General features: G+C 53.4%; 1 protein-coding gene across 1 annotated transcript in view; it reads left to right on the top strand.

Moving 5' to 3' along the window:
- Positions 1 to 13,218, top strand: part of LGR6 (leucine rich repeat containing G protein-coupled receptor 6) — a 173,140-nt gene that overhangs the window by 70,908 nt on the left and 89,014 nt on the right. Inside the window, exon 3 of the mRNA XM_063178014.1 lies at positions 7,628 to 7,699. Within this exon, the coding sequence (XP_063034084.1) occupies positions 7,628 to 7,699 (72 nt within the window). The remainder of the gene's footprint in view (positions 1 to 7,627; positions 7,700 to 13,218) is intronic.

Below are 13,218 nucleotides of genomic sequence, written 5' to 3'. Positions count from 1 at the left end.
GAGGGACTCACCGGCATGGGGAGCAGGCTCAGCACCGCGCTCAGCACCCGCTGCTGCCTGCTCTGCCAGCCTGGGGAACAAGAAATGGCACAAAAGCAAAATGAATTAAAATGCAGTGTCCTGGTTTAGGGCAAATTTGGGAGAAAACCTCCAAAAGGGGGGCCCCTCCAGAAAGCAAACCCACGTGGCCCTTCCCCACAACTGGGTCGGGAAGGATTCCTTGGAGAGAAGTGGAAAGAATCAGTTTTTTTAACAGGCAAAGCGCCCCCAGCACACAGAATGAACAATAGCAGGTGACAACACTCTTTTACTGCTCTGAAAAAGATGACAACTTCAGAAAGTCTCTCTTGGGGGTGGCCTCTCTGTTATCAGTCCCTCCAGCATTGGGAATGGCTGCTGCCCAGAGCAGGCCACGCTAGGCCACAAAGTGCAAACTCTCGGTGTTTCCCAGGTCCCAGTCCGGAGCAGGCTTGAGTAGGTCCAAAAAAAGGGAAAGGAGAAACCGTCAAGGGAAAATTTGGGCTGCTTAGCTAAACTAACTAATGAGCAGAAGCAAAAAGCAAGAGCAAAGCAAAAAGCAAAGCAAAAAGCAAAAGCAGTACCATGTACTGCCCTGTCTGTGTCCCACCAGCCGTGGGGGAGGGGCTGATAGCAAAACCAAAACAAAACATTCGCTCTTCAGAGTCAGTCTTGAAGACACAGGACATGATATCCAGCATAAACAGAACACAGGAATGGGGATACAAGCATCATAACATCACCCTAGGACATGCAGGCATGGGAATGCAGCAGCCCTCCTCTCCTGCTTGTACCTGTGAGGGAATCCCCCTCTCACTCCCCTTCCCATGTGGTCCAATGGAGCCATCACAGCTTATGGGGCACCAGGGCTGCTCTTGGCTACCCTTGCCTGCTGTTAGAGCACCCCCAGCCCCCCATCAGCCTCCAGGCATCTGGAACATCCACTCTGGGGGGCTGTTCAGCACAGGCTCTCACTCCAAGGCACTGTCACACCTGGAGGAGGCAGCACTGTAGTGGGGCATGGCTCCTGTGAGAGTGACAGCTCCTCTGTGGCAGCAGGGCTGGCATTCCTGGGCAATGCTCACATGTGCTGGCACTGCGCTGAGCAGCTGCTTCTGGAGCAGTGCAGTGTCTGAAGTAGGGGACTCCTGAGACAGCAGCTTTGGTGGGGTTTCCATGACACATCATGCTGGACAGGTGTCATGGAGACACAAATGCTTGTAGGGCCATGAAATTATTTTGCCATGCTGAGATTTGGAGGCAGAATCCACAGCAGAATTCACTGCTCCCTTGGCAGTCACCTTGCCTGGCATAGCCCTCCACTTCCAGGTGGCCATAGCTAAAGAGCTGCAGCTCTGAATTCTTGGCCTCTGTGGTTCCCCCAGGACTCTGCACAGCTCCTGTGCAGAGAAGGCAGCAGGGCACAACTCATTGTCATAAAGGAGACCAACTCTGGTTGATGCAGGACTTTCTGGCACCAGTCCTTGGCAGAGGATGGTGCTGCTCCATCAGTTCAGTGGGTGAGCAAAAGCACAGAGAGAGTTAATGGATAATTCCTCTGATGAAGCCTTCCAAAACTCATCCCTGTGCATGGGGTGAGGACTGTCCTTAGCAATGGCCAAGGTGCAGGAGAGAAGGGCTTCTAAGGGGTTGTCTATCATGAACATTGACCAATGAGGCCAAGATATTGCAGCTCCCCAAATGAAATTCAAAATATTTGGAAATTTTAGAAATTTCCATTCTATTTCTACTCCATTTAGACCAGGGAGAGTGTTCAGCAACTGAAAAATCCTTGCTAGGTGGGATAGCTGGCCCCAGTTTTCCTGAAAACTGCTTTCCATGTGACTAATTATGTTCTGGGTACCCCAAGTGGGGCACCAAAAGTAGAGTCAAAAGTGAAAACTGCTCTGAAGGTTTGGAGGGAACAAACAGAAAACCTTTGCAATTTATAATATAAAGAGATGGAGTGAAGGTTTTCAGTGTCCTGTTCATTAAGGAGCTGTGTCTCACTAATATTACTTGGCAAATGAATGCAAACTGGCTTGCATATGAGCATTCATGTGGGTTGAAAACTGGCTTGAGGACCATAAACAAAAGAACAAATGCGATCAATCTATCGAGTTGGAACAGGCACTGAGGGGGCACAGCGAGCAGGGCTACAAACAGGCACAGTCTTCTCCTCAGGGATGGAGTGAGACAGCACAGACCACATTAGAGGCATCTTCAGGAGATACCACACTAGGACCAGCTGCAGATTCCTGTGTGAGAAGGAAGAGTCCAGGCCTGGCCCTTTCCTCAAATGCACCATGTTTTCACTTGTTGACTTAATTGGCTTCATTCCTGCTTTGCACCAGCACAAGAACAAACCCAGGCATGACACGGGGCCTGTGGTCCCCTGTGTGCCATGGGGAAGGCCCAGGCTTGGCAGGATGACACAGTTTAGGCAGGAGCATGGAGTGTCTGGGCACACTGCCTCGAGAGGTGAGTGCTTGAGAAACCACCCTGAGCAGGAGATCAAAGGGGCGGCCGACACGCTCAGTGAAACTTTGGCAAGGGGAGAATTTCACTGGGATATGGACACACATGTTTGTCCTGTCCTGCCAATGGGCAACGTTCCTGCCTCCTAATGTGAGTGATAAGAGCATCCCTGAGCTGCCTGAGCACCTGACATGAGCCATCTTGCCCAGCACAGCCTTCGGGCGTGCCATGGAAGTTGCAGCATGACCAAGAAGCCCAAGATACAGGAGGGTTGAGCCTGTGGTAACTGAACAGCAGCAACCATACAGTGGTAAACCATGAGTTTGTTCCAACTTGGAGTGTATTGGGAATGCAGATCAAAGCCTGGAGGAATGTTCCCAGAAATCACGGGAGTGGTGGAAGGGGAGGCGGGGGGGCAGGATCTAAAATCCACCACGAGCTCTCTGAAGCAAGCCAGCCATATCCAGCTGTCACCCTCCCCTTCTACCTGCCCCTTCCCTCCTTCTTCTATCAGCCACTTTTTAAACGCAGAGCTTTCTCTTTCTCCCAACCCCATGTCACAGTGTAAACTTCAGGAGAACAGGACATAACACTGAATGAAGTCTGTCCTAAAAAGAGCCCTGAGCAGGCCTAGAGCTGAGCCCATGTGGACCAGAATTTCAGCCCTGCAAGAATAGCTCCTCTTCCCTGTGCTTAGGGCAAAGGCAGTGCCTTTCTGTCCTCCTTGGTGGGGTTATTCACCCAAGCTCCTCCACAGAAGGAGTGAATTAGGAGCTGTCTCAGGGGATGTCACACTGGCAGCATCACTTCAAATGTCATTGTTCCATTTTAAATGGAAAGGAAAGAACCATTTCACTGCGTTTCCTGTGGGATCTGAATCCTGCAGATATATTCAATGGGTGCCTGTCTGCCAAGCAGGGGGATTTCTGGAGAGTTTGAGTGAGAGGGACAGAGGGAACCATGGACCTGGAAGAGTGCCAAGTGACCATGGACAGAGGAAGGGTCACACACAGGAAGATTTTTATGTCTTGGGTCTCTGACATGACCTGGCACAGGAGTTAATGGCATGGAAGCAAAGGATGGTCAGGAAGAGGCTCCAAGAACTGGAGCCCCTCTGCTCTGGAGCCAGGCTGGCAGAGCTGGGGGTGCTCACCTGGAGAGGAGAAGCTCCAGGGAGAGCTCAGAGCCCCTGCCAGGGCCTAAAGGGGCTCCAGGAGAGCTGGAGAGGGACTGGGGACAAGGGATGGAGGGACAGGACACAGGGAATGGCTCCCACTGCCAGAGGGCAGGGGTGGGTGGGATAATGGGAAGGAATACTTGGCTGTGAGGGTGGTGAGGCCCTGGCACAGGGTGCCCAGAGCAGCTGTGGCTGCTCAATCCCTGGAAGTGTCCAAGGCCAGGATGGACAAGGCTTGGAGCACACTGGGACAGTGGAAGGTGTCCCTGCCATGGCAAGGAGTGGAATGAGATGAGCTTTAAGCTCCCTTCCATCTTAAACTGTTCTGTGGTTCTATGATATGTTTCCAGTGCTCACCCTTGACAGGACACCCCAAAAGGCTCACCCATTCCTGGTCTGCTCTCAGAGAGGTGGCACAGCCATGCTCCCCTGCCTGGAACACCTGGAACACCCCCAGCAGCATCAGCACCTGTCCTGGAGGTCCAGCAAACCCCACACCTCCAGACCCTGTGTGCACAGCCAGCCATGCAGCCCTCTAGGAAAGGGAAAACTCAGCCTGTGTGCACAATCACAGAACTGTCCCACCTCCCAGCCCCTGCACAGAAGTGGGCAGAGCCTATGTTGGACCCCAGTGACACTGTCAATGGCCTTGGGAGAAGAGTTCAGAGACGTGGGTGGGGTTGGGGCCTCCCTTTGGGCCTGCTCCTGGCCTGGCATGGACCCTGACCCTGGGGAGAGGAGCTGGGCTGCCCCAGGGGCAGGGAGGAGTAAAAGGCATGGAGAGAAGAGCCAGAGACCAGAGGTGAGCCAGGGACAAGGCACAGCCTGGTGCAATATGGCCAAGGACAGAAACATCTGCAGCAGCAGTGAGGCACGGGGCCTTATCTGGGGCTGGGGGTGCTTTGGGCCTCTAAATTCACCTGAGAAACCTCTAATTTCACCCAGTGAAAGCAGGGCATCTGCTTCAAAATAACACAGAGTTATTTCTCCCTTATGTTCTGTGTTACCCACAGAGCTGAGGTGCCACCAGCTGGCTCTGCAGTGTCCCACCAGCATCTGGGGCTCCCTGGCACCCTCTGAGGCTGGCGGCCCCAGCTGGGGCTCCATTTCAGCTCCACATTCCTCTCCTGTTAATCCTGGAGGTCCCAGATCCATTCAGGGAGCTGGCAAACCCTCAAACACACCCAGGGAAGTGAGCAGGGAGGCACAGAGTTGCCAGAAGAGGCACTTTGGGCCTGGAATAGGTGTGAGCAGCCTGGAGCTGCAGGAAGGTGAGGACAGGCAGGCAGGGAGGAGAGGAGGATGCAGGAGCAGGCTTCTAATCCTGGGGGTCCCAGATCCATTCAGGGTCCTGGCAAACCCTCAAACACACCCAGGGAAGTGAGCAGGGAGGCACAGAGCTGCCAGAAGAGGCACTTTGGGCCTGGAATAGGTGTGAGTGGCCTGGAGTAGGTGCGAGCAGCCCAGAGCTGCTGGGAGGTGAGGACAGGCAGGCAGGGAGGAGAGGAGGATGCAGGAGCAGGCTTCTAATCCTGGAGGTCCCAGATCCATTCAGGAACCTGGCAAACACTCAAACACACCCAGAAAAGAGAGCAGAGAGGCACTTTGAGCCTGGAATAGGTGTGAGCAACCCGGAGCTGCGGGGAGGTGACGACAGACAGACAGCCAGGGAGGAGGAGGATGCAGGAGCAGGCTGAAGATGCCTTGCAGGAACACCTCCCCTCCAGGCAAGCACTGCAGCCTCCCGGACAGCACTCCCTCCCTCCCATGTGGAAATCAGCAATCAAAAGCAGCAATTACCCCAAATCACAGCCCCTAAGTGACAAATAGCCCAGCCTGCCAGGCGGATCATGTGCTGCAGGAGGCAGGTTCCAACCTGCTCTCACACATTAAAGAGACGACCCTGTGCTGTTTGTGCTGTCAGAGGCCTCATTATGGGAGAGATTTTCTGCAGATTCCCGAGGGGAGGGAGAGCTCAGACACCCACACGGGCTCTGCCACCGGTGAGCCTGGCTGCCCACAACACCTTGGTCCCCTCGGTGACCTCTGCAGAGCCCTGGATCCCTGTCAGAACCCAGGACATCCCTCTGGCTGCCCTGGAGGGCTCCAGCCCCTGCCCAGGGGGCTCAGAGACCCTGGCACAGAGGCCCAGACCCATTTGCCTTTGATTTAGCCCTTGGAAAAAACAATTACCAACCTTTATATGAAGGATTACAATCCACGACAGTTTAAATAGAATGACAGTGAATTTATCACAGAGTGAAAAATAGCTTTTTGAAGTTTTTAGCATGGGGGTTCAGGGGGCAAGATGGAGGAATCTGGGCATGTCCAGCCTTTCTCCTTCTTCTTCTTAGCTTCCATCTTCCGCTGTGATGTTGGCACTTTTAGATTGGTTTAAGGTAGAAGCTCACTGTCTAACATATGTGATAGGTGTTGGGAAGTAATTGTAAATATTGTACACGTAGTTTTTAGCATAAAAAGATAACACTGGCCTAATAATACTAATAATAATACTAAAAAGTTTTTATATTTTTTAGTATAAAAAGATAACAGGGGCAGGCAGAGTGCCTCTGACTCTCTTGCTGAGGGGACCTCGGCAGGGCAGGGGAAAGAATTTTATAGATAAGGAACAATAAACAACCTTGAGACCGAGAACTGAAGAGTTCTGACTCCTTCTTCGAGCACCAGGCTGGGAAAAGAGACTTTAACACATCTCAGGGTCACTGTGAGCAGCAGAGATCCCAAGAGTTCCCCTGCACTCCTCCAGCCAGGATTGCACTGCTCAGCCTCCACACCTGTCTCCTTCCCCTAAAAAATGCCTGAAAAGAAACAAGAGTTTAATGAATACCTTTGCCAGGTCTGTGCTAAAAATCTTGGGTTGTTTGTGCCCAACCTCTTGGGCCTGGTTTGGACTTTCTGTGAGAATGCAGATGAGCCTGGTCACAAATGATATTCACTGTCTCTGTTTTGGAGATGCAATATTCCACTCCAAGTCAAGTAGACAAGATTCTTGCCCAATTGTAGTGGCAATTTGGGGTCCTAATCAGGTTGTTGAACTGTCTTTATGATTTCTGGATGATGGGGGCTGGGACTTCATCCATGTTTGTCCTCAAAACAAGAGGAGAAAGAGAAAAGTCACCTCTTTTCTAGATCAAGCCTAGATTCAGAAGTTCTGGACTTCAGTCCTGGCTCAGCCACATGCTCCCACCATAGTCCTGATGGTAACAGTGATCCAGTTTCTAATGGCAATGAAAAATGCAAATACCTTTTAATTCCTCAGCTTGCTCTGGACCTTGTTGAATTTTGAATTCTAAGATCAGGTGATGCTGTACAATGGCAAATCCCACAGGTTTCCTTCAACAAATTCTTTCAGGAAATTCTGAATGTTCTCCCCTGCTCTTTTCTCTATGTCCCAGATACGTCCCATTTTCCATTGTGATGCTGCTCTTTGCTTCCTCACCCATCCCTTTGGCCCTCATTCACCAGCCAGGATTTAGGGACAGTCCTAAATCCATGAGCAGAAGCAGCTCTGCCCTGCTGCAGTCTCTCTGCCAAGGCTGGCATGGAGCAGGGTCTGTGGGCTGCTCACTGCTTGTGCTGTATTTCTGTGCTGGGCACCTGTGTCTATCCAGGAAATAGCTTTGAGCAATGAGCTGTCTCTGGATGCTGAAAATGCTGGATTCAGGTCTGGCAGAGCTGAGATTTTCTGTGCTGCTCCTCGGGCTGGGCCAGGGGATGCGCTGGGATTTTCTTTGCTGCTCCTCAGGCTGGGCCAGGGGATGATGCTGGGATTTTCAGGGGATGATGCCCAGCTCAGGCTTGTGGCCCAGCTTGCAGGTGCTGCAGCCTCCCCTGGAGGGGACAGTGCAGCATGGAGGAGTTGTGAAGCCTCTGCACACAAGGACTGTCATCACAAGGATGCTGACACATGACTGCCTCTTCTTTCCACTGCAGGCGCCTCTCTGGAAACCAGATCTCCAGGATCCCAGGGGAAGCTTTCTCTGGCCTCTACAGCCTGAAGATCCTGTAAGTAACTTATTCCTCTTTGCAGGGCAATCCCTGTCCCTGCCTCTCCCCAGCCCCTGGCCATGAGCAGGGACCTGCAGCCATCCCGAGGGGATGCAAAGCTTCAAGGTGTGGGGTCAGGTGTTAAACCCACCCTGGCAAACATGCCCTTGGTGATTGAGGAGCTCTGTCCCACTCCACTGAGGAGCTGTGTCCCACCCAATGGGGAGCTGTGTCCCCACCCAATGAAGAGCTGTGTCCCACCCCAATTGGGAGCTGTGTCCCCCCTCAATGAGGAGCTGTGTCCCCCCACAATGGGAGCTGTGTCCCCCCCAATGAGGAGCTGTGTCCTCCCCAATGAGGAGCTGTGTCCCTCCACAATGAGGAGCTGTGTTCCCCAAAATGGGGAGCTGAGTCCCCCCCCAGTGAGGAGCTGTGTCCCCACCCAATGAAGAGCTATGTCCCACCCCAATTGGGAGCTGTGTCCCACCCCAATGGGAGCTGTGTCCCCCCACAATGGAGAGCTGTGTCCCCCCCCCAGTTAGGAGCTGTGTTCCACCCCAATGGGGAGCTGTGTCCCCCCACAATGAGTAGCTGTGTCCTACCCCAATGAGGAGCTGTGTCCCACCCCAGTGGGGAGCTGTGTTCCCCAAAATGGGGAGCTGAGTCCCCACCCCAATGAGGAGCTGTGTCCTCCCCAATGGGGAGCTGTGTCTCACCCCACAAACTGGGCAGGTCCCCCTAGGGCATGGTGTGCCCACAATGTGCCCTGTGAGAATCTGCAGAGGTTGACATGGTGCATAAAACTCACCAAACCCCCCTCAAGTGGTGTCCCCCAAATGTGGAGCCCAGACCCCAAACTGGTCCCTTCTGCTCTGCTGCTCTGTTGGGGCTGGGTTGGAGCAACTCCAAGGTCCAGGTACCTGGGAAAGGGTAAGCTGGGAAAGCTGCCCTCACCACAAAGCCCTTCACAGCCCAGGAGGCCTTTGCAGGGCTCTGGAGTGACCTGGGAAAGGTTGGGATCCTTGGGCAGTGTGACCTAAGGGATCCCATGGAGGCAGCTGGACCCTGGAGCTCTGCAGGGTATCCCTGCTCAATAAAGGCCATTGCAGCTAACTCTGCTCAATAAATGTCAGCGCAGGCTAACCCTGCCCAATAAAGGCAATTGCAGGCTAAACCTGCTCAATAAAGTGACTGCAGGCTATCCCTGCTCAATAAAGACCATCACAGCTAACCCTGCTCAATAAATGTACCCGCAAGCTAACCCTGCTCAATAAATGTCACTGCAGGCAGCACCCACCCCTGCTGCCCAGTGGGGAAGCTCTGAGAGACAAATCTCCTCTGGAAACTTTGGAATCCCCACTCATCTGAGCTGTCTCTGCTGTGGTACCCACACTCACCCCTTCCCAAGGTGTCCCACTCCTCATGGAGTTACTCTGTTCTTGTGTCCCTGTGACAGCCCCCAGGGTCTGTGCAGGATGTTGAGGTGGGAGTCCCTTTCTCCCTGAGGAACCATCTTAAAAATCTTCTGCAATAAACATTTCATCCCCAAGGGGATGTTTTGAACTCAGCCACAATGTGAAATTGTTGTAGCTGGTCCAGTTTATGCAGAGAGAGCAGGTACAAACCTGCTCCCAGGATTAGAGAGTATAAGGCTGTTTACTACGTCTTCTGAAGATGTAAAGTATGAATCCTGCCCTAAATCTCAGGGCTTAGAGATTTATCCATCCCCTGCATTAGGCAACAAATCAAAGGAACTGAGGAAAAACCGCAGCTCTCCCACCCAATTTCAACAAGAGGAGCCTTCTGCTCTGGGGACGGGAGCTTTTCAAGGTGCTTTTGATCAATTCTGTTTGTGTCAGACCTGGGTGAGGGCAAATGCAACTTTCCTGGAGCAGTGCCTCCCTTCAGAGCCCCATGGGGAGGTGAGGGTGAGCTCTGCCCTAGGACAGGGCCACAGGCAGCAGGGACAGGCTCACCAGGGACCCAGAGGCAGCAGGAGTGAGGGATCAGGGCATTTCACCTGGAAATATTGCATTGGGAAGCTTGGGGAGTGAGGGATCAGGGCATTTCCACCTGGAAATGTTGCATTGAGACCTTGAGGAGTGAAATAGAAAGTTCATGGGTGGACCAGTGTCTCACCCCACTCCAGGGCATTTCACCTGGAAATATTGCATTGAGAAGCTTGGGGAGTGAGGGATCAGGGCATTTCACCTGGAAATCTCCACCAAAACCACACAAATATTCCCCTCTTCAGAGGGTATCTGGAGATGGGGATCTGAAGACCCCATGAGACAGGAAACGTCAGAGAGATGTTGAGATGTCAGGTATTAAAGACAGGAGCATGGAGGAAAGTCCTGTCTCCTCACTCTAGGCAGAGGCAAAGCACTGAGTTTATACTTAACCATTCTGGCTCTGCTGAAAATCAAGGGAGAAGAGGACTCAGAGAGGGCAAATCACCCTTCAGGCTTCACACTGAACCTCCCTGGGGTATTGGCCAGTGAAGGGCTGCTGGGCTGGGACCCTCCTGCCCTGAGACACCACCTGTGATGCTTCTGCTCCTCCTGATGCTGGGCAAGCCCTGGCCAGGCCACGCTGTCCCACCTGGGCCCTGCCCTGCAGGACACGGGGCAGCAGCAGAGCAGCAGGTGACAACAGGCAGAAGGATGGGGAAATGCCAAATCCTCACCTCTGGGGAGCCTAGAATAGAAACTGCAGGGCTGGTAGAAGAGTGGGATGGATGGGGCTCCCCCAGCCATGTCCCCCTCCTGCAGCTCCTGTGCTCAGCTGGGCCCTGGGCAGCACAGGGGGTCCCAGGGCTCACAAGGGCCCCTCCAAGCCTCTGCACTCTGGCACTCACAGCTGCTGCCCCTCACAGCTCCCTGCCCCTCTCATCCCCCTCTGCCCCTGCCTGGGGGTCTCTCCCCTCCTGCTGGCCGTGCTCGGGCCAAGGGCAGGGGCAGCGAGCACCAGGAGCTGCTTCTGCTGCCCCCAGAGCCCCTTCCCACGGGGGGCACGCTGCCAGGCTGCTGGCACCCCCCTGCTGGGGCTGGCACCCCACAGCACGTGGGGCTGCTGGCAATGGGCCCTGCAGCTCCATCACCACGGGCTGAGCTTCTCCTTCTGAGCTGTGCAAGGGCCCTGGGCGCCCCAGGGATGGATCCTGGGGGTTCTCTGCAGCCCCTGGGGTGGAAACCTCATCCAGGTGGGCAACAGGGACCAGCACAGCCCCTGGGGCTCCTGCTCCTGCAGAGGGATTTGTTTCTGCAGCCCAGGTGTGCTGGGGAGGTAAACCCTGGGTCCTGCAGCCCAGTGAGAAGGATTTAGGTTCTGGTGGTGAACAGTGAATCAGATGAGGTTGTGACCGTGTTCACAGGGGTCTGAGGATGAGGGAGGAGACGAGGATCTGACTCCATGTTTCAGAAGGCTTGATTTATTATTTTATGATATATATTATATTAAAACTATACTAAAAGAATAGAAGAATGGATTTCATCAGAAGGATGAATAGACAGAAGAATAGAAAGAGAATGTACAGGCAGATTTCATTCTCTCTCCCTTGTCTTGGCAGACCCCTTGGCACCCCACAATGTGTACATGACAAACCAGGGCTGATCCCCATCCCTGCCTAAGAACAGAAAAAGAAAGAATGATAACAAAGGCTTGTGGGTCGGACAGAGAGTCTGAGCCAGCTGACTGTGATTGGCCATTAATTAGAAACAACCCCATGAGACCAATCCCAGATGCACCTGTTGCATTCCACAGCAGCAGATAACCATTGTTTACATTTTGTTCCTGAGGCCTCTCAGTTTCTCAGGAGGAAAAATCCTAAGGAAAGGATATTTCATAAAAGATGTCTGTGACATGAGGTCATTAACCTGGAGGAGAGGGGACTGAGAATGGACACAGACCTTCAAGGACAAGGGGAGGAGGGTGGATGCTCACAGTGACTGCTCCACCCATGAAGCTCTTATTTCACAAAGTTCCTGCTCCCTCAAAACAGGAGCACTACCAGACCCCACACCCCTGGGAGCATTTCACTTTCAAAAGTCTCTGATGGTTCTCCTGGCCTGTCTGCAGTGGGATATGGTGCTGCCATGGGCTCTCACTACAGCTGCTGCTGCAATGAGTCAGGAAATCCATCATCTCCATTTGTGAACACGAGGAATAGCAGGTTTTGGAGTAGATGGCAGCAGGGATATTGGGGATGTTGTGTTTAGAGACATGGGTGCTGTGTCCCAGGCTGGCTGAGGTTTGACAATTTGAGAATGGCTGCCCCAACCATGACCAGCTGAAACCTGGGCAATTCAGCAGCTGACTCACAGCAGGGTCAAAGATCTTCCCTCTGGTGGCAAGGGAGTCCCCTGAGGAGGCAGGCTGATATCTGGGGATGGAAACAATTTTCTTGGTTTAATTTTAGTGTGCTAGAGCCCTAGGGCTAATTGCAATCATGTGCAGGTCCACAAGTAAACTCTCACATGCTTCTTGGGCTGTCAAGGGGCCTGGTGCTTTCCCAGTCTTCCCAGAGAATCAGTTTATGTTTAAAAAAGGATGGGAAACACCCTGGGAATTCCTCCACCAACCCGCCTGTGCAGATGGTCTCTCCCTGCCCTCGGAGTGAATCCCAGAGGTGCTGCAACCTGGAGCAGATTCTTGGCTCTGCCTCCTCTGGCTGCTTCACTGCACAAAAACCACCTGGAAAGTGGCCATGGAGATAGGCCTGTGCAGAAAGCATGCAGGGGTACACCCAGGGAAGCAGGTGTGTGGAAACCTGGAAGGGAGCAGGGCAAGAGCCCAACCAAACACCGTGCCCCAGATCTGCTGGGATGGGCTGGGGTCTTCATGCATGGAGCCTGGAGCCACCAAGGGCAAGGGTCTCCTCAGCCCCCTCAGACAGGGCAGGCTGACAGGGGGGACGGTGGACAGGAGCTGCTGCTCAGGGATTTTCTGCACTGGCAAGTCCAGCCCTATGCAGAGACTTTGGGAGTGCAGCTCTTCTGGGGCTGCTCTGCAGCACCCACCTCCTCTCCACAGGGCTGATGCTCCTCAGTGCAAACTTCATTGCCAGGATCACTGGAAGCCACTCCACAGCCTGCTTTGATCCCTCTGCAAGCTCCTTCCCTTTCAAAATCAACTCCTTGGTCCATGCTCTCCCTTTCCAAGGTGGCAGAATATGCTGCTTAATGAGAATATCTGGAAAACTGGGAACTTCTCCATCCTTCCAGAGCTCCTCATGAGCTGCCTGGATGCTTCTCACCTCCAGGTGTCCTGCCTGGAGCTCCATCAGCAGGAAGGTCCCATCCCAGCTGGCCATGGGCTGACTTGTGCTGCCACAGCTTCCCAGACACCCCAGCCTTGCTCAGGTGTCCCTGCACAGCCAGGAGTGCTCCTGCTCTGACTCGTGGCTAAACAGGCTGCACCAACAGCAGGGCTCTCTAGCCAAGAAGGAATCCCACACCAAACCCCACGGGGAAATACTCCAAGTGCAACCACAACCTCACCCCAAAGCATGGAGGGCAAAATGCCTGAGTGCATCCTCC

The sequence above is a fragment of the Melospiza melodia genome, chromosome 28, assembly GCF_035770615.1.
Source record: "Melospiza melodia melodia isolate bMelMel2 chromosome 28, bMelMel2.pri, whole genome shotgun sequence".
Classification (NCBI taxonomy): domain Eukaryota; kingdom Metazoa; phylum Chordata; class Aves; order Passeriformes; family Passerellidae; genus Melospiza; species Melospiza melodia.
The sequence above is the reverse complement of the archived record's forward strand: the minus strand, read 5'-3'. Positions and strand labels throughout refer to the sequence as shown.